This window comes from Cryptotermes secundus, unplaced genomic scaffold (assembly GCF_002891405.2).
Source record: "Cryptotermes secundus unplaced genomic scaffold, Csec_1.0 scaffold446, whole genome shotgun sequence".
NCBI classification, from domain to species: Eukaryota; Metazoa; Arthropoda; class Insecta; order Blattodea; family Kalotermitidae; genus Cryptotermes; species Cryptotermes secundus.
Window position 1 is genome coordinate 1,666,962 of NW_019731271.1, and position 22,145 is coordinate 1,689,106.

Below are 22,145 nucleotides of genomic sequence, written 5' to 3' on the forward strand. Positions count from 1 at the left end.
AACGTGGGGAAAAGGGACCGCGTCTTGTTTGAAAATTACTGCTCTAGCATTTACCCCAAAGGACAAACTGGTATATCCAGTGGAATGGACGGTGGCCGAACTGGGCTCAACATGAATGTAGGAGGTGATGTACCTCTGTATGCATTGTCTAGACATGTTATGTGTCTGTTTCCTGAATTACGTTGTGTTTTTCGAAGTTGTTTTACTTACCACCTGAAGACATTTGACAGGATAAAAGAGATAAACGCAGATTATAATGAAACGAGGATATTCAGTACAGCTGATGGAGACAGTTAATAGCATATAGATATATACAGAATGCAAACGTTGTATTCAGACGTAAGTATGAAGAACGAAATTGTAGTTATGTTAATATTTAGGGTTTCAGGAAGGATGTAGAAGTTGCCTTTGAATGAATAGCACTCTTGCTTCATATTCAGGAGGTCTCGGATTTATATTCCAGCCCAGAGATCGTGTATCCTGAGATTTTCCGTTTTTCTTCAGCACTTCCCGGAAAATGCTTGGATAGTACTTAGAATAGGTTACGATCACTTCATTCTACATTCTCTCAGATTCACTATTCACTATGTTATCCAACCATTGGACGCTATGTAAGACTGAACTACCGACAGCTTTGTTAGATAAATAAAGACGTATAATACGCCTCATACAATTTGTAGGCAGAAATTGATAAAGGCGCGTATTAGCTTGCCATGTGTCTCTGGCCGTCTGTCCGCATGAAATAACGGGGCACCAACCGAATGGATTTTCGTGACGCTTTATATTGGGGAGTTTTAGTCAGAGTCAAAGTTACTTTACGACTGGCGTTGTGCCGTCTATCAGTTCGTCTTGGCTACAAGCCCCTTGAGACCGACGACCGAATTTTTATTTTCCAACTGAACGTTTGCGGTTCTAGTCCTTATGTAAGGATGAGTCTGCCGTTTACAATTGCTGCTGGACCTCGCCAGCGTAGTAATTCTTAAGTCCGGATCCTGCGGGACTGATGACCACATTTTACTATCTCAGATTCGAGACTCTCCCAACCTGGAGGGCCAGGTCCACGTATATATATTCCCCAGGAACAGGGTGGTCCGGTTATATCCCCAGACACTGGGTGGGGAGTTTTATTGTGTTTAAGCATACGTACATTTACAACCACTTAACAGCATAACTACTCCAGCAGCGTGGAGAAATCTACAGCCAATGGTGCATGCATAACAAAACTGATGATGACGCTACACCAACATCCTTACGAACTGCACAAATGACACGCATAGTACCCACGCCGCGCGAGTAAATCCAAAACGAGAAATACCAAGCAAATATCTTTTGAACGAACGGACGACGACCACAATGAAAAACATGAAGGTATTCATTAACTTTAATTAAGGTTAGTTTATTTTACTCGCCTTCACACGTGATACGTAATTTTGAATTATTGAAATATAGATGCATTTCGCCCTGTTAGGCACATTAAAATATTTAAATAAAAAATTCTGGAGGTTCCAATTCGCATATCCCAGAGCCTATACAATTCCGTAAAGTTATTTAAGTATCAGCCAACTTCTGTGGATATCCAGAATGGTTGATAGGAGAACGGTTGATAGATAACAAGGGACTTCGTGTATCTGAAGCAAGGTTCCACAGACATATTAAACAACAGCATGTAAGAGAACGATTAAACATATTTTTAGTTCAATGAAAGCAAAGGAGAGTGTCGAAAAGTTGAAGATGAAAGAATTACATATAGGCCAACGAGATGAATCCAAAAGGGAGATGGTAGAGCGAAGTTGTAATCGTAGTGTTGTTACTACTGTTGCTAGTAGTAGTAGTAGTAGTAGTAGTAGTAGTAGTAGTAGTAGCAGCAGCAGCAGCAGTGGTCGTCGTCGTCGTAGTAGTAGTAGTGGTGGTGGTGTTGGCAGTAGTAACAATACGTTTATAACTACTTAGTACTACAGTAGTAACAATACGATTACAAGTAGTAGCAGTAATGTTGCTGCCGGTGGTGGTATAGTAGTAATGATGGTGCGGCGGCGGTAGTTGTGTTATTGAGAGTATTTCAGTATTTATCCTAGATATTTTGGAATTGTAACTTTGGCCCTGCTTCGGTCAGTAACTGAACCAATGACGTCAAATTTTGCGCAAGTTTAATGTTAGATACCCAAGATTTTTAAGGTAAGACTACGCCATCCATAAGGTTAGCGAATAAGAGGGTTGCTGTGACGTGTTATACTTTATGTTTTCATTGTATATTTTTCGCAATTAGTCTGGGAATCTTTATCTCGTGGTCATCGTTTTGTTCCCGAGTTCCATTATGGATTCAATTCTCGGATCCTTCCCTTGTGTGTTCGGTACGCATTAGACATATATTTAACGTATATGGACATCTCCGGAGAACAAGAAAAATGTACGCAAGCAACAACTTTAGAGCAGAACCAAAACAATAAGTTGAATGTCGATTCGCGAAACAATTTATGAGCGGAGGAGCTTTACCAGGACAGATACTCCAGTGGCGCACTGGTTGGTAACGTTTGTGACCGGATTTCTTTGAAATAAAATACGTATATGCGAAATGTGATTTGAAGCTTCAGTAACTTAAGTACTAATTGTAGGCATGTAAAGACTACGATTAGATTAGACTGCAATGACAAAGAGCAACATCAAGAGGGGGATACTCGGTCTTTATGCAGACGGCCTTCATTGAAAGGTATATGTGTGTGTTACGAGAACGGCAGCTTTCAAATGTAACCAAAACGAGACATTGCAGTAAGGTAAGGTAAAGCTATCTCTGTAAAAGGTCGTGAAGGCCCATAGGGTTGTGAGACGTCAAGACTTCCACATATTCTAGACATTCGGCTCATAGATGGCGGCAAGGTTGTCTGCCTTACGCGCTTGCCGCCCTTTACCCTCCACGAAGATTCCTGGTACTCATTTCTATTAGAGGCTGAGTCGACCCAGGGCTATGATGCGGCTGAAAGGATTAGGTAAATTGAAAAATGCCACCTCGTCGATACTCGAACCCGCGACCTTCCGGTTTGTAACATAGTGCCTCAACCACCTACGCTTGCCCCGACAGTAATAGAGAGCGTAACTTACCTTTTTGATATCAGCCTTGGGGCTGCCTGTCTTCCGTAAGAGAATTAACTTATTTGCGGGTGGTCCAAGTAAGTGTAAAATTTAGTGCCGCGTCCATCTAGAAGTTTGTGTGTAAAAACATTGCTCAAAGCCTAACTTTAGAATTTGGTTCCCACAAGACGTCAGCATGGCCAGGCTTTGGAAGATCATGCTTTTGGTTTCGTTTTCAATTCCGGGTCTGATTTTCTTAAAAGTAAATTTCTAAAAACTTAAGGTTAGGCTTTAGGTTTTGTTTTCACATATAAATTAATGGGGTTGGCAGCACAATCCTCAGGGATAATATGACCCCTGGGTCACCCACAAATATGCAAGTGTAATATCGACTTTTCACTTTGGACCATTTATGATATGCTGATTGGTGTCACATCATTTTAAGTTCACATCAGTGATTTTTAAATGGAACAATAGTTTGTTCTACTTCATAGCTGAAAAAGCCTGTTCACATGTATGTGTGCTACCAGATACACTTACCAAAGTTTTTACTAACTGAAATAATCCAGAGGATCGCAGTACTGACAGAGAAGCATAATAGGCAAGTGAATCTTGCTGGTTGAAACTATTATGAAAAATTCAGTCATTCTGCATTTTAGTTAGTTCAAATTGCAACTTTTCTGAGGTTCACTGACTTCGTAGGATAATTGATTTGCAGAAATACGTACATTTATAGCGTGGTTACAGAAGTTGTTAAATCTCATTTTCATATTCTCAGTGGAAAAATCATTTTTGCAGCATGGACACTTACAATGAATGCTTACCCATCCATCCTTATTAAGCAGTTCACAGGAAGAAAGTTGGTAGGTAACAGTTTTCAAACTCTTTCTGAATGAGTTTCAGTTTAACTGCAAAAGCTTTGACAGCCCCAGACTGAAAAGAAACGAGTTCCTATTGACCTTGCAGTTAGGTATTTAAGTAATTTATGTGGTGACTAATATCACACTGCAGTGCCAAATCCAAGGCCACTTTGCATCATTGAGTTTAGCCACAACTTTGCCATGGTCATTCATGAACATTTGTATTTCTGCCCTCAGAGTTAAAGTCCATATCAACACCCTACAACACAGTCATCAGACCTCATGCATTAGGTGTCCCCATATTTAGCATCAGTTTATAATAAACAAGGCTGAAAATGCTGATGATGAAGTACAGGAAATTATATGAAGTTCATAACCAAAACCAAAACCTTCATAACATGTTCATACTTCTAAGTTAGTCCACAGTGTGACTATTGTTGGATGATACAGTAAAGTTCAATATAAAATACGGGATTTTTGTGTCAATTTCTCACTCATTTCTACCCATTCTTCCTGTTATCTCTCTGTTCATGTTTTGAGGTCTGTCCTCATATCTTGTAGCTCCATCCTGGCCAGTTCCTTCATGGTTTCACAAACACTCAAAAACAATTTACCCCCGTTTTTGTGCCATTCTAACTTGGGCACGTGGTAGCATAGTTGGTTGAGGCACTGTGCTACGAGCCAGAAGGTCATGGGTTCAACTCCCAATGAGGTCATTGGATTTTTTAAGTTGACCTATTCCTTCCAGCCACGCTATGGCCCTGGGCTAGACTTAGCCTCTAATAGAACTGAGTACCAGGAATGTTCCGGCGGGGGATAAAGGGCAGCTGGCACGTAAAGCTGGCAGCCTTACCGCCATCTGTGAGCTGATTGTCTAGAAGATGTGTAAGCCTTATCTGACAATCCTGTGGGCCTTCACAGCCTGTTACAGGGACAACTAAATTTTAAGGCTAGCTGGTTCTTTGACCACCTCAGAAAATTGTGTCATGCCTGGATTGACTATTAATAACTGAGAACTACCCCCTTGTGTCATTACTGCCATCCAGTGCCAAAGAGAAGCTTTCAAAATTGTTTTGGAGTAGATTAAATAAATCACTACTAATATCTTTAACTTGTGTCATTGTTGCATGAGACAAACTTAACAGTGCTAAAATCGCTGAGAATTACTGGGTTTTAATGTTTGACTTCTTTAGCCAGCAAGTGAACAACAAGATAACTTACCCCCCAGTGCAGAGGAACCATAATTAGATTTTGTTCTGAAGACATTCCTTTGTGAGTCAAGCCCCCCCCCCCAAGTTACCAATTTTTCTCCTCAGAACACTGACACACTTCTTTTGCTTTACTTCATGCTTTGAATTGTAGAGCTTAGTAATATTATATACTAAAAAAACGGTAGCAGTACTTTCACTACAAATTAAACAGAGCTTTCTATTCTTGAAAAATTACACATTCAGAGTTCATTTCCTAATCCTCATTTGTTTTTTTTTCCCTTGCATAAACAGTTGTTAACTAGTTATCACAACTGCCATTACCGCCACCGAATCGTATCATGTTCATCGCACTTTCCTGAATACATCTTTCAGTCCCCCAAATGAAGTAGGTCTTTGACATATATATTCTTCGGTACTTTGCACAACTGCTTATGCCACAAACATAATATTTTATTCAGTTCTCTAAGATGTTGGTCTGCCACTTCTTGGGGCTTCTAAAATGGTGCCATTTTCTTCGAATTTGCCCTACAGGTGGTAAATGAACTTATAAGTAGATGTGTTAGATTGAAATTCTTGTGACACGTCCCTAAACAGTGGCTCAACCTTCTTTGTGGGGAGTTTTTGGTGCAAAAATTCTCTATTATTTTGAAAGAGGCGACAGCCTCCAGATATAAGGATAGTTGTAAATACAGTGAGTGGGCAGTTAAAAGACATCTGACAGGGGGTGATCCTGCGGCCTGAAGGTTGGGAAAGGAACTGAGAGTCTCTTGCCATAAAAGTCTAGTGCATTATGAAATGTTATGCAGTGCCTCAAACTTAGCAGGTTCTTATGAACATTGGATTGAACCTTTAGGTTCTATAAGTGACAGAAATTCTTCAACTGTGTGTCTATCAGCTCTTCTGTGACTCTGATACATGGATCATTTTGTACACTGAACAGCTGAATCTGTGGCTTTGCATATCAATAGAACATGTACTAATGATTGATACTGTTTACTGCTCCTTAATACTGAAAAACAGAGATAAAGTTTATTTTCCAGGAGTCTCCAATGTAACATTTCTTCTTGTTTCAGGCAAAAGCTTTGGGTCGTGTTTTGTTTGATCAAGTTTGCAAGCAACTTCATCTGCTTGAAGCAGATTACTTTGGGCTGGAATACCAAGAACCCAATGGAACCAAAGTAAGAATTAAGACATTATGTTTCTTTTAATATAGTGTACTACTTTCAGTTGGTAGTATAAGACAGAGTGTCCTAAAAGCTCTTTTGCCCCTTGACTACAAATAATCAACACATCCCAGTCTTAGCTTTAGTAATATTATTATATATGATTATAAAGCCAGCAGTGCTGAAAATAACTACAAGAATATTTTGTGGTTCATCTTGTCAGCCATAACAACAAACATAAACCTTTTGTCTGGTGTTGATTTGAATATGATTGAATGCTTATTCAGAAAGATTAAACTAAAAATGTACACGTATATATATCATAAGCATGAAATATGTTGTGCTGGAATGTGTGGTTCATGCTGTAGTGAAAATTTAGAGTGGATTTGGAAGTTAATGGAGAAATTGTCAGAAACTGTCATCTTTGTAAGAATATCAACCAGTTACTTGTCAGGTTTTGTGCCAATTTCAAATATGTCTGAGATCTTGTATACTGTCAGTCTGGACATGTCTTAATGATTGCATGTCTTATTTATTTATCATTATTTATTAATGTTGTACTGTCTTGAATTTTTTACTTTTCTATATCCAGTGGTTGTACCAGTATGGATCAACAGAATAAATTAAAATTTAATAGTATATTTCAAAATGTGAAGAAGTCCATTCATAAATTGTCACTGTACTCCACACATAACAGTGTGGAGAATACAAAGAATTTGCATGTGCAGTCATAGCTGAGAATTATAACTCAGTTTTCCATTAGATACGTCTGTCAATGGAACCTCTGTGTATCCTTTGAGGAACCCATAAAGTTCCAAGAAACTGGTTACTGAAATTTAATTCTTATCATGGTGAATGTTACCCTGAAGATGGAGGCAGTGGGTTTCCCTGAAATGCTGGTACCTATCTACCAAATTTCATGGAATCACATCCCAAAAATTGTGATCTATGTGGTTGTTGCTGCCATAGATTTATACCTTTCTTTTTTAAATTAATTTTATGTATTACATTGTTCTCTAGTTCTCCTGGCAGCACCCCATCAGCGCCCTTTCCCTTTGTTTGTGAATATTTGATTATTTTCATGTTTGATTAAACATATTTGATTTGGTTTGGGAATTTCAAGTACCGAAGTGTAGCCACCCTGCTTCATGGTTGTAATTTTAAATCATTTTTGTGTGGGTGTAGTTTATTCTGAACTCAGTATCACAGAAAGTTTGTCATTATTGTGAATCTTGATTGAATTGATGTTTGTGGTGTGTGTTATCAAGTTTACATCTTATAAATGATCATGATCTTGCATTTTTTATGCAGGTTTAATTTATGTCTTCATATACTTTTAGTTTTCTTTTAAAATTACATGTCTGTCATACATATTGTAGGATTTTGTCTTAAGTTTGTACAGGGTGGATTTTTACCTTGGTGGCTGGTTCCACTCCTCTGCTCTTCACAGTGGCCAGTACGCCACTTGCTGCAAGGCATGTACGAATTTTGCCCATGAATCAGCATCCATGATGGCCGATAACATTTGAAATGAAAGGAAATTCTTATCTTTGTTCACAGTTCACAGGAGGTATTGAAAATGCTGTCCCTCTACACATATACGTTCCTCACACCAGCAGAAGAGTTTCTAATTTGCCCTTTGAAGCTGTTCTATAAGAATATTTGCAATTTCCCTATAATATTTTGAATTGTTTCATTTTGGTCCGTTACACTATCAATCACTAATTGTCAATAGATTTTCTGTCAAGTGCAACAATGTATATTTTGATCACTTAATTATCTCATCTGCCTTACATGTTTCGGTTCCAAGGAACCATCTTCAGAGGCACTTATAACAAACCATGAAAACACTGGCACAGCTCAACATTCACAATATGTAATTATTCGTGGAAACTATTACATATAACGGAGTGTAAAGCACAACACTTCCCAGTATCTTGAATGCAGGTATAGCACTTGCATCTAAAGGACCACCCTCAAAACCGAGTCGTCAACGTTAAAATTTAAAGTTAAAAAATTAAAAAACGTTCAAGTAAAATATTATTCAGGCTCCTTCTTGGTGAATCGTCCCAATGGGGGGAGGCGTCAGCACAGAGTTGTGTAGGCTTGNTGCAAGTGCTATACCTGCATTCAAGATACTGGGAAGTGTTGTGCTTTACACTCTGTTATATGTAATAGTTTCCACGAATAATTACATATTGTGAATGTTGAGCTGTGCCAGTGTTTTCATGGTTTGTTATAAGTGCCTCTGAATATGGTTCCTTGGAACCGAAACATGTAAGGCAGATGAGATAATTAAGTGATCAAAATATACATTGTTGCACTTGACGGAAAATCTATTGACAATTAGTTCCCTATAATATTTTCATTTAGTTCTTCTTCCATTAGGGTTTTTTTAATTCCTAGTGGGGTGGGATTAAGCCCCTTGTACTGCGGCCACTTCTGGCCTATTGTATCAGCCCCAGATGATAGGTGAGGGTGATTGTGGAGCAATTTGTGGAATGAACGTTGGCAGGGGAAACCAAAGTACCCAGAGAAAACCTGCCCCAGTGCCATTTTGTCCACCACAAATCCCACTTGACCAGACCCAGGATTGAACTCGGGCCGCCACGGTGGGAAGCCGGTGACTAACCACTTGAGCTATGGTGCAACCTCCCATTAGGGGTTACTGTTGTAAACTTTGTCCTACAAACAACCTCATAAGAAAAATCCAAAGGCTTAAGATTGGGTGAATGTGTTGGCCAGATACCACTGCTGATATAATTCTTTCCCTGAAGACATCAGACAAAGTCTGCATAGATATACATGCAGTGTGTGCAGTATCTGAGTCTTGTTGAATCCAGCCATAGAGTCTTTCTTCTTCCATTAACTCAGGAAAGAAGTGCCTGAGAGTGACCTGTACATATCTTTCACAGTTCATTGTTTCATTAAAACAAAACAGGTCTAACAGTCTGTCTTGCACTTACAGCCCACCAGACACCAACTCTCACTGGATGGAGTGGGACTGCGTGGGTTAGATATGGATTCACTGAAATCCAGTAGTGTTTATTTTGCATGTTTATATATCCCTGCAAGTGAAACCACACTTCATCGGAAAAGAATATCAATTACGGATTGGTCTTACCTTCAGTGACATAGACTGTAGCAACCAACTGCAAAAATGAAGCCCAATAGCTGGATTGTGCAGCTTCAAAGCATTGATTACTGTTTTTTATGGGGTGTAAGCTTCAGCAGTTGTTTTGCTGTTCTTGCTCTAGACTTTGACGCTCCAATCTCTTGAGCTAGATGTTTCATTGATTTTCTAGGTGTATATTCAAGCCTGGCCCCTGTGTCATCTAACTTGTCCTCGGTAAGCACTTGATGCTTATTTTTTGTTTACTTTTTATTATGAGTCCTGTTGTTCTAAGTTTATTAACCAAATTGTGAATTGTTTGTTTGCTAAGAACTCTTTATTGTGAAATTTGCGTCAAAATTTTTGCCAGCAGTTTTTAGCAAATCTGTATTTCACATAGGTGTCATACAGAAATACACATTGCTCTAAAGTATATTGCACAGTGACATACCACAGTGCTCACTAACTGTAACTGAGAAAAAATGGCTAATGGAGCTGATAACTGCTGCCTGCTGCTGACAAATCATAAACTCCCACGCATGAACCGCACTGCTTGCTGTGAAACATAATGCCTGCAAGTGGTCCACAAGTTAATTCCCTTTATTCCAAACATTATCGGCCATTAGTAGGCATGCTGATTCATCTGCAGAATTTGTATGCTCCTCGCAGCAAGCGGCACACCAGTCGCCATGAAGTGGAGAGCCATGAACTGGTCAATAATGTTAAAAAAAACTAAACTCTCTATATTTATAAGGATAATATGGTTTTATATTATCATTTCTTGTTAAGTAGGTGTTTTTGACCTTAACTAAAACTGTTGATCCAGCTGAATCGTTTTCTTATCCAGATCTGACGCCTCCTTCATAATGAATGTTACTTTACAGTTAGTATTATAATGTAAGAAAATTAGCATTTCAGTCTTTTCCAGATTCATCCTACAGTAGTATAATAATGCAGTACAGAAAGGTACAGTGAAGCCGGTTCAGTTGCCTGTTGGATACATATGAACAAAAGTTAATTCTTCAAATTCAGTTGGTTGAAAATTGTTCACAAGTGATTTATAAGTTTGTTCATATGTAGATGGTATTGTTTATATTGCAAGGTTTGGGCATTTTTATGAGATCCATGGATCCCCATGCCCTCAGCAGCATTGCTTTGCTTGGACAGCACTAGGCCATGAGAAAGTGAATAAAAGCCATGTATACAGCCAAGCTGGCCAATATACAGTGTTAAACAGTTTAATGCTTCCTTTCTGAGGATTTGTAAGTTATGATATCCACTTACAATTCATCAGCAGTTGCTCCCACACATATGTTCATGAGCATCTCTATAGAGAAATCAGTAACTTGTGTTGAGTGCCAAGACTGTAGCAGTAATAGTGTTATTAATAACAAAAAGTTGTGTACTGAGATGTGCTGTCTGTTATTGTATAGTTGATTTAATGTCTATCAGAGGAATAAGTAAGACTTTGAGCAGTTGATGCGTGTAGAAACATGGATTGGATTTACCAAGACTGGATGAAGATCATGATCAGACTGATCCTAATAACGAATCAGATGGCTGGTATGGTACCAGAGCATAACAAAAATGAAATAGCCTGATTGAATAATAATATGGCAAAAATATTTGTCTTGATATTATTTCTATTAGCAGGTACAATATTTCTCATTCAATTTAGTTATATATAAATGTAAAGTTGTCTCTGTGCTAATTAAGCACCACACTACAAAGATATATGGAGGAGTGGAGGTATAGCATTTTTAACTTTTGTACAATGGAGGTGAATGGCCAGCTTCACACCTTTGCTGCTATACCCCTGGAGAAAGAGCTCCTTGTACCCATTGGATAGGAGGCTGGGTGAACCCCAGAGACAGTCTGTTTGCTATGAAGCTTTGTGCCTTTGCCAGGAAGTGAATTCCATTTCCTCAGTCATCCAGCCCATAGCCTAGTCCCTGTTCTGGCTTCCTGTTTACTTTCGTGTTCGATTCATATTTAAAAACAATGCTGTGTTACTGCTTCTGGATGTAACATATATTGAGATGCCAGTTCAATGTGTAGGAGTATTGAACTAATTAATTTCCTCTTTTATTTTGTTAGTACTGGTTGGACCTGGAGAAGCCATTATCCAGGCAAATTGGGCTCTCACTGGTAGACACGCTTTTAAGGTTCTGTGTCAAGTTCTACACACCAGACCCAGCACAGTTGGAAGAAGAATTCACAAGATATCTGTTCTGCCTCCAGATCAAGCGTGACTTAGCCCAGGGTTTACTGCAGTGTAATGACAACACAGCTGCCCTCATGGCTTCCTATATAGTACAAGGTGAGGTTTGAGTTGTGGAACACTCATTTTAAGATTTTTTTTTTGTGTGGTTTCCAGCAGTTCTAGTACGTAATTTCTTTCATTGTAATGCCCTAGCGGCGCAGGGGGGGATGGAGTTATCCCACCCGCTGCCGCCACTGTAATACCGTGGTGCCGGGGGGCGTGGAGTCAGCCCGCCTCTGTCACCACTGTAACTCCGCATGTAGGGGGGCGTGGAGTTATCCCTCCTCGCCTCCACTGGTTATGTCGTAAACTGGTACTACTGGTAACGTCGTGCCGTCGGGGGTGTGCAGGTACCCCTCCTTGCCACCTCCGCTTATGCTGTAAGGAGTTAACGCAATCATCCTAGCTTACCCTTAGCTAGGATTCTCCTATTTCGGGGTTTCTTTCTCGTCATACAAGCTGCCACCATCTATTTTCTGTTCTTTCAATTGTGGGGACTACTCCCTGGCATATATTCATAGCTCCTTGACCACTCCTCCCTTAGTTTACAGGTAGCGTCTAAATACTTTATTAATACACTTTATCATTCTATCTTAAAAAGGGCGTTGCTGTCGAGGCTATCATACTCTGCCTGTGTGGCAGGAGCCTATCCCTGTCTACTCTTATCTTCGTCTTCGGCTGCCATTGCTCCTGTGTCAGTTCGGCCCTTGCTCGGTCAGGATTGCTCGGGATCGGATGTGGGAGGTGGATTATAAATATGAATTACACTCCCGGTACATCCTATCCTATCTATTCTAGCTGTCTATTTACATGTTTATATATACATGATTTACATTATTTACATTGTTAACAAGACCGACTCTCAGTCGGGTCTACATACTGAATGGGCTAGCCTCTGCGCTAGAACCTCCCCTTTGGGGATGGAGGCCTCGAGCCTCTCTCTCTCTCTCTCTCTCTTTAACGCATCTTATGAGGACAGACAAGCCCTCCTCGTGTAACATACATCTCTTAGTTGTACATTTCTTACTCTCGACACATACAATTCTACTATCTTTCACAAAGTTCCCTCGAAACGTGATCTACCCGGAAATATCTATATTAAATTCCCACATACTATAGTTACCATTACCCCCTAGGTGTAACCTTGACACCGTCATATAAGTACACTATCTATACATCTTAACCTACTCTATCCTTGGTTATACATATTCACTGATTGCCTGACTACTACCCTAGGCTTTTACATGTTCCTGGTATCGTACCCTATGGGCTCACTGGGTACACTGGAAATTGCACATTCAATAGCTCAACAACACAGTTATCACCAATACTATGAAACAACGTTATTATCACTCGGCATGGCTAATATGCGTAAACAAACCCACCTGTAGTACAAGATGCCGGCTGACGTCCAGCGCTCGTCAGACCCATGTTGAAGAGCGCCTTCGGCTAACAACTGAATATTCTGTGATAGAACGTGATACCAAGTCCCCCGAAATTCCCTAATTTAAGGGTTTATTTCCGCTGATTCAGCCTTGACAAAAGAGGGTGGGAGACTCCCCCCTCAGTGTCCTCAATCCTCCTAATAACCTCCTCATTGGCTCTCATGGGTGGTTGTGGGCGGACCCCCTTGCGTCTCCTTGCTGTGTAAGCAGTCTATCACGATTACCCTAGTGCCTGAGTGAGGCAAGTGTCTTGCTTTATGAATACACAGAGACTTGCTGAGTCTTCACATTCTTAACCTACTTGCCAGTCCCGGTGTTTACAATTTACGGCAATAACTGCGAAACTCTTTTCGCAAGTCTCTGGCTTTGGGTAATACCATACCCTCTCTAATCTCAAATTTGGGGCATCACATTCATTATACCTTGAATTAAGCCCTAAGTTCCTGTTCATTCTTTTCCAATCGACATACATTGTCAACATGTTTCATCTACAAGGGCTGTTCAGAAAGTAATCTCCATTTATTTTAAGCAACCAATGTAAGGGGGGGGGGGCTCGCGCATGTGAGGTAGCGTCACATGACTCATTGCATTGTAACATAACTGGTTACCTAGTGTTTGTTCTTGTCTCCACAGAGTGAGTTTTGATGTGTCCTACAGTTGATAATCGTGCCAGCTACAGAATTCATGGTAATCCTCATTCGTCATGCTAAAAACATGAGTGCAGAAATCCATCATGAATTGTGCACAGCAGTTTATGGCCAGAATGTATGTAATGAGTGAAGGATGCTGTGGGACAGTGGTGTAGAATGTTCAAAGATGGGTGGGCGAGCAAATGTTCACAATGAAGAGTGAAGCAATTGGCAGGCCATCTGTAGTGAGTGATGATCTTGTTCAACGTATTGACCAAAAAATTGGTAAAAGGTGGTGTTTCACAATTTCAGAACTTTCTCGTTAAGTTCCAAAATTTTCACGCACTGTTCTGTATGAGATTATCACAGTTAGGCTAGGCTGTCATCATGAGGTTTGCATGAGATTGGTTCCAAAAATGTTCACAGAACACAGAGAATGGCTTCAACTTTGAAATTTTAGAGTGATACCATAGAGATGGCAATGAATTTCTCAATCACAGCATACATGTAATAGACGAAACCTGGGTTCCATTTGTGAAAGTTGAAACCAAAGAACAGTCAAAGCAGTGGATGCACACACATCCACCAAACAAGCCAAGAAAGTTTAAACAAACGTTGTCTGCCTGCCAGAAAACTGATGGCAACTGTTTTCTGAGACAGGAAATGTGTACTGATGGTGGAATTCATGCAAAATGCGACTACAGTAATGTCAGAAGTATATTATGAAACACTAAAATAACTGCATAGGACCATTCAGAACATAAGGCGTGGAATGCTGACATATGGTGCACTCATAGTCCCCCTCCATGACAATGCATGTCTGCATACAGCTCCTTGCACTGGGGCACTGCTGGAGCATTTAAACTGGGAGTTGTTTGACCACCATCCTTACAGCCCTGATCTCGCTCCGAGTGACTACCACTGGTTTACATACCTGGAGAACTGGTTGGGACTAGAGTGCTTCAACAATAATGAGTTGAGGGAAGGTGCTAAAACATTGTTGAATTCACAGGTGGCACTCTTCTTTGACACAGGCATGCAAAAACTTATTCCCTAATTTAAGTGTCTCAATCCGGCAGTAACTGCATTGAGAAGTAGCATAAGTATGGTCATATTTTTTGTATATAATAATTTTTTCTCATTGCTTATTTTTAGAACATCATCAGAGATTACTTTCCGAATAGCCCTTGTAATTTAATACTAAAAGTATTTGCAGTTGATATAGCATCACTAAATTGTGTGTGTGTTAGTGTGGGGGTTTGGTTTCCTGTAGTCCTTGTAGGTCATATCTTTTCTTGTACCTTGAATTAGGCTGTAAGTTCCTCTCCAGTGTTTCCCGATTCATGTGCACGATTAACATTTCATCTAACCTAATACTGTCATGAATTAGGGCTAACTACGTATGGATTGGTGAATGGCTTTATTGACCACTTATACACACCACTTGGAACTGCAAGGATTTACGGTGCTTTTGCTAATCTCCGCACTTTACAAATCACCGCAGCACGCACTGAATATTTTTCCAGCCTGCTGTATCTTCATCAGCCATTCCCTGGCAACAGGTGATAACAGTGGAGATTCTTCAGTATCACGTGCTAAGGTCTGTCTTCATAGCATCCTGTGCAGAACTCAACTGACTGATAATTAATTCCCAGGCTGACAGCCATTCCACACCAACCTCCTAGTCAGCTCTTCAAAGGCTGACTTTCAACTGACTACTGATTCTGTCAACTGACCATTAACTCAGTTCCCTTAATTTTCTTGACAATAACTCCTCAGTGTGTACCACATAGGGCACAGTCCCATTTTCATTATTGTAGCTGCCTGCAATGAGTTGCATAACACTGTTTCCAGCAGTAAGTATTGTAGAGATATGCTTACCGTGCTGTTGCATAGCAGCGGCTGTTGTCTCATTGTTTGCTTGAGGTCTTTGCCTAGCAAGAGATCTATATGCCACAGTACTAACAATACCTGCAGTTAATATAGCACTATTAAATGGTGTGTAAGTCAATCAGAAAATCTGCTTTTCCTAAGGACAATAGCAGTTAATCTCATACACTGAAATTTCTGCTATTGTACTGCAGACTTTGTATAAATAGCTGACTATGTCATCTTGCGTTTTGGCAACATTCTTGTAAGCTACTCTTTAGAGGTCTGCATCTTCTATAAGTAAAGAAATAGCAAAATGTAAGAACTGCTACCACAACTGCCACCACCAAATGTAGCAGTTCTCAAAGCCTATTGGAAGACACTTGACATGAAATTGGCCGTACAGTGTTGCACAGATTCACAGTCCCATTCTTGCATCTCCAGTTCTGTATTCTACACAGCCAAGTTATGGCTTTGGAGTTCCTGGAAACAGATAATTGGCTCTTTAATTGATTGAAGGTGGAAGCAGACAAATATCTAAAATTCCACCAAACCAGCCCACATGCAAATTCTGTCCTTGCTTAGAGGTAAGATTACAGATCACAACAAAATAACAGTGAAATTCTAGAGATTGTGATTATCATTTCCTCTGGCAGACTTTACCCTCCTTCCTTGAAAATTATAATTTTTTTTTTTTTTGAGATTAAAGAAACCCATGAAAATTGCAGTAAGAACAGCTGACCTGTGGAACAAGAATTAAATAATGAACTCCCAGAATAAGAAGCAGACATTCTGTGCACTCATCTTTAATGTTTGGTTACTGTTATGTCCATCTTAATATGTGTATTTTACAGCGTTCACTTATCTTCACTCTGATGCTAAACAGTCCAATGTTTCAGAAACCTCCACCAGCTTTTGTAGCAGTTACTGTAACATGGAAAATCCAGACTGCTGACTGCAGTTGAATAAAGGATTAAGAGAGATGGTTTGTGATAAATTGTCTCCACTTTGGTATTTTTGTGCTCTTCGGTGACTTTTTTTTTTTTTCATTTTGCTTATAATTTCTTGATTTATATAAGATGAATTTGATTTGTGCAGCTGAATGTGGAGATTATGTTGTGGAGGATTATCCTGACCACACATACCTGTCGACATACAAATTTGTACCAAATCAGGACCATGAGTTGGAGCGAAGGATCATGGAGAATCACAAAAAACATGCGTAAGTAACATATCTTCTTTTCTATGTTCTGTTCATGAATATGTTTTGCTGTATGTTCTTTAAACATATTATGCTGCCCACATTCATATAACACTCCTGTTAGTACTATAGTCTCAGCTACTAACAGCATTATTATATAAACAATTAAAACAGTAACTTATAGTATTGTTTTCTGTCTGTAATGCAACAGTATTAATTTAACAAAACTAATTCACAATTAATTCACTAAATGTTCATTAAATGTTTAAAATATCATTAAAATTATTAAAATATATTATCATTCAGTGTTATGCAACATGTTTCAGCCGCATAGGGCCATCTTCAGGCAGTACATTGGTCAAATAGTATTCATTAAGGCATCATTGTTATTATTCTTTCTTTTTAATTCTGATGTTGTAGGATAATTTTATATGACGATTTTTTCCTATCCTATATATTACAGCTGTTTTCATGTCCCATTGTGTGTGCTGCTCTCTTAGTTGTGTGTATCTAGTGGTTCTTTGTGTTCCTTGTACAAGGAATAGTATTCATTAAGGCACATCGTTATTATTATTTTCTTTTTAATTCTGATGTTGTAGTATGGTTTCATAGGATATTTTTCTGCCTATCTTATATATTGCGGCTGTTTCCATGTCCCACTAGGTGTGCCACTCTGTTAGCTGTGTGTTCCTTTAAAAGGAACATTGTTCGTAACTGTATGTGAGGAATTCAGTAGATAGGATTTAGATCTTTGTCTGTTGGAGTAATAACTTATCTCAATATTGCATGTGGGCCTTCGCATACAACAGCATAGGTCAGGAATCAGTGAAGCTGAGAATGGTGTAAATTAAAATTAATCACCAACTGTTCAGTGCTCAAAATCTTCTTAATCTGTTTATATATAGTTGGTTTATTCTTTTCTCATAAAACACTGTGGCAGTGCTTGCTACCAGTCAGTCCAAAACCTTTTGTCTTCTCGGCTGCTGTCTAAAAATGTAAAGAATAGAATATAAAAAACTAATTTTGCATGTTGTTCTGTATGGATGTGAAACTTGGTCTCTGTCAATAAGGAAGTAATAGAATATTTGGACTAAAGAGAGATAAAGTGACAGGAGGTTAGAGAAAATTGCATAATGAGGAGCTTTGTAACTTGCACCTTGTTATTTTCATCACACTTACTGCCATACATGTGACAGTATTATGGATCATAGATCACATGGAGATATATGTAGAGTTTAAAACACGAACAGAATTTAGAATTCAGAATCACTTTCCGAGAGTATTGTCATGCATATGAGTGGTTGTAGATGGTTTTTGGATTGGTAATTGAATTTTTTTAACTCTTGCAGATTCGTAACTACAAGTATCTATAGCACTATCACTAATTCACATATTCTGCAGTTTCCTACAGCACATACAAAGTCTTCTTAGTCTGCTGTAGCTTCACTGGTTGAGGCCTGGTAATGGCTTCCAGCACCGTAGCTTTCTCAGCTTCTGTGTTCATGTCCTTATTGGCCAGTGACTGTCTCACAACTAAGTCCTACTCTTCTAACTGCTGTCCCAAGACACTCTCGTAATCACAGCTGCTCTTTGTTATGTAGCCTTAGCACATACTGCACAGAAAACACCACTCCCAACAGTTCTTTTGTTGCATCATGTAGCTATCGCACAGACTACATAGAGAACACCATTTCCCAGTTATTCAGTTGATGCATGTTACGAATCTGTTGCGGCCATTACCTAGCAATGGTTGTTTATAGAGCCATTACCTAGCATTGGCTGTTGTGTCGCCACTTATTTCGTGGTTGTTCCCTAGCAGGGAGTCTGCATGCCACGGTTTGATGTGTACACAACATGTATGCAGTGAATGAGGCAGCTATTTGGCAATTAAATTATTTAGAACCTACATTAAAGTTTTTGCATCTGTGCCACCAGTAACACGGGGTAAAGTGACCCCAGTAGGTGCTGCCAGCCAAAGTTTGCTTCAAAATCAGATGTCCCAGTTAGTTATTTGCCACAATACCTGCTGCTTCTGGCAAGGGACTTGCCAAACTGAAGGGATGGGTAAATGGGACTTAGATCATACATAGTGAAATTTTGAGCTGGAAACTCTGTAGAGAAAAAAAAATAACCTTAGAGTCATAAGCATGGTGTGAAGATGATACTAAAATAGAGCTTATAAAAATGGCATGTTGAGGGCATTAACTGGATTCAACCCCCTCAAGATAGAATCCATTGGCAGGCTCTATTGATCATGATGATGAACCCATGGTTCCCATAAATGTTGTGACCAAGTGAACTATCAGCCTTGCACAGTGATGTTAGTTATTTCATAGTGGTTGTTTCATTGATTGGTAGGTTCTCTCAGAAGCTACAGATATGCAGTGGAATTTGTTATAGCAACATGTTAGATAACTTCAGTTAGTAAGAAAGACATATTGATTATTAAAAAGTAAAGTTGTCCCTGTGCTTAACTAATGAAGCACTATACCATGAAGACCTATGGGGAAGTGGTTGTGTAGATCCATGTATTCTTGACTTCAGCATTAGTTTGAGGAGAGTGGTCAGTTTCATGCCCTGGTCACTTTACCCTCTGGGGAAGAGCCCCCAATACCCATTGGATAGGAGGCTGGGTGGGCCCCATATATGGTCTGGACAGTGTGGAGAGGAGAAAAATCTTGGGGACTTCACCTCTAATCCCATTGGCCATCCATCCCATAGCCATGTACTATACCAGCCAAACTATCCTGACTCCTGATATTGATTAGTAGGTTCTGAATTACATGTTGTGATTTTTTCACAACTGTAAAATTGTTAGTGAAAGTAAATGCTTCTAGATGTGTTGGTTTTAATTGTGTCTTTGCTGTGTTTAGAAGCGTAAGTGTCCTGAAAGTAATTGTAGTGTAACAGTTTAATGCAAGAATAGAGTACTGAAGTACATATTAGATAGCATGACAGCACTGTTTGTCTTATGTTTCATAAGATATGGAAATAACTTGCAGGGGTCAGTCACCAGCAGAAGCTGACTTGAATCTTCTGGAAACATCCCGTCGTTGTGAGCTGTATGGTATGAAGATGCACCCAGCCAAGGTAAAGTTCATATAGTATAGAGCTGTAATATTTCATACCTTTTTGTATCTTTATTTGAGCATATCATTTCTTCGTAACTTGTAGCTTCAAATCGAATACACAGAACTGGAAAGCTAACATACAAAACAAAATTTCAAAAACTGACTGATGACTGTGCTTCCTGTAGTTTAAGTAAGCAGTGTATAACTTTATTTTCTAGGATCATGAGGGTGTACCACTGAATCTGGCTGTGGCACATATGGGCATTGTTGTCTTCCAGAACTTCACCAAGATTAATACTTTTTCTTGGGCCAAGATTCGCAAAATCAGCTTTAAAAGAAAACGCTTTCTTGTGAAACTTCATCCAGAAGGCTATGTAAGTAAGGGTGAATATGGGCATCTATCATTATTTCTTTAATGTCTGATATGTTTAGTGTTTTGTAGTGTGTCTTGTTGTCTGTTTCCTGGTCACCTGACTTTTGTTTTCCTTATGTGGACTATAGCTGTCAGAGAGCCTGTAGCCAAGACAATGTATGGTGATTTGTCAGAAGTGTTTTTAAAGTAATCAGTATTATTACATAAAATATCATTATGTTCAGAGGACCCTGCTGCTGGACCCTGTCCTTTGTGCATGAATTCAATTCATACTCTTGTGCTCTGTTTCATTAACATCCATCTCGGTATTATACTCCCATCTGTAACTATGTCTCCAGGTGGTTCTCTCCCGTCAGATTCTCTGTCCAGATGTCTGTATGTGTGTTATTAGATACACTGATTGGTTGTTGGGTGTGTTTGTAGTTGAATTGCTTGTTCTTGGTCTTTGTGACAAAAAATATTGGAGACTTCACTGTATTCATCTTCATTTTATATTGGAAAGAAAATATAAACAACTTCTTAATACTCAGCTACTCTTGCTAATTGTAGCTAAAGAGAAGCTGAAACCTGTAGAATTTTTTGATTATCAATGGAAAATTCAGTAAGGTCCTCATGATTCATGATTCATCAGTAATCTGTCAGACGACAGGTCCACAATCTCTTCCAAAACAGTTCCTCCACTTAATGCGATCTTCTGTTTTTGGAAAGAGACTATCCAGGAAAAGTGATAATGTGGTAGTTTTTCCATTTGCTTTCCACATCGCAGTACAGCAGCCGTTCAAACCACTCTGGTCACGCCTGTTGCTATACGAACTTGAACCATCTCGAGCATCATTTGTTCTGTGCTTCAAGTCGCTGCTGATGACGCTGCTTCCGGCATCAGTTTTTGGTTTTTGGTGTCTCTCTTCGTCTGATGCCCAACCTTTGACCTGTCCAGCAAGGGAGGCCCTGCCAGTAGCTACGCTGCCGCTGGTATAGCTCTCAGGGTCCTTAGCATACTATAGGTCCTATAGGATTTTTTCCCCCTGTTGTCACATTTGTAATTACATATTTCAGTGACAGCTTTGTACATGGTCCCTCATGATCCAGCAGTCTACATTCTTTTACATCATTTTGTCAATGAGGACAGTATAAAAATCATGAGGACTTTATGCGCACAGAATCACATTTGAGGCCATTTATTATTGTGACATATATTCCCCCTCCATGAAACTCTGGGACCTTTGGTTGTACATTATTGTAGCTTCAAATTTGGGCATTATGATTGCCTTCTTAGTGGGTTTTTGTAAACTGCATGAATTTTCATGATAAACTAGGAATGAAGATATCTTGTTGTGTGTCTTTATGTTCGGATCTAATCCCAGGGCAGTTATTATTCACAAACATCATATATGGCTGTATGTATTTATTATGGGGAATCCTCATAAAGTAACTGAGCTGAAATCATAATAACTGAAGGTTTCTCAGTATGCACAGAAGTATCAGTTTAACTTGAAATCATCTGTTCAAACATAAAATTCCATAGGTGGTGTCCTTGCGCGCGCACGCACGCACACACACACACACACACACACACACGCGCGCGCGCTAAAAGTTGTGAAAGAATCTGTCTTCCCCAACTAATGAGGTAACATTCATAAGAAGTGGAGTAAACATGCTCCACAACCTACTAAATGGACACTGGAGAATTCTTGCACTGCTTAATGCTCTCTTCATTTCAGCAAAGATTTAATACCAGCATTTGGGCTGGAACTGTAAATGACTGCCTAATCGGACCTTACCTGGTAACAAATTGTCTCACTGGAATCCGGTATGCTGAGTTTCATGAAAGAACACCTCTCTTTTGTATTGGAGGTTGTACCTGTTATTCTTGATGAGGGCA

At 39.4% G+C, this 22,145-nt stretch overlaps 1 protein-coding gene across 5 annotated transcripts in view; it reads left to right on the forward strand.

Moving 5' to 3' along the window:
- Positions 1-22,145, forward strand: part of LOC111866818 (FERM, ARHGEF and pleckstrin domain-containing protein 2) — a 169,863-nt gene that overhangs the window by 47,983 nt on the left and 99,735 nt on the right. For all 5 annotated transcript variants that reach the window (XM_033752420.1, XM_023856107.2, XM_023856109.2 and 2 more), the window contains exons 3-7: positions 6,211-6,315; positions 11,510-11,732; positions 16,717-16,840; positions 19,822-19,909; positions 20,109-20,264. In XM_033752420.1, the coding sequence (XP_033608311.1) occupies positions 6,211-6,315; positions 11,510-11,732; positions 16,717-16,840; positions 19,822-19,909; positions 20,109-20,264 (696 nt within the window). The remainder of the gene's footprint in view (positions 1-6,210; positions 6,316-11,509; positions 11,733-16,716; positions 16,841-19,821; positions 19,910-20,108; positions 20,265-22,145) is intronic.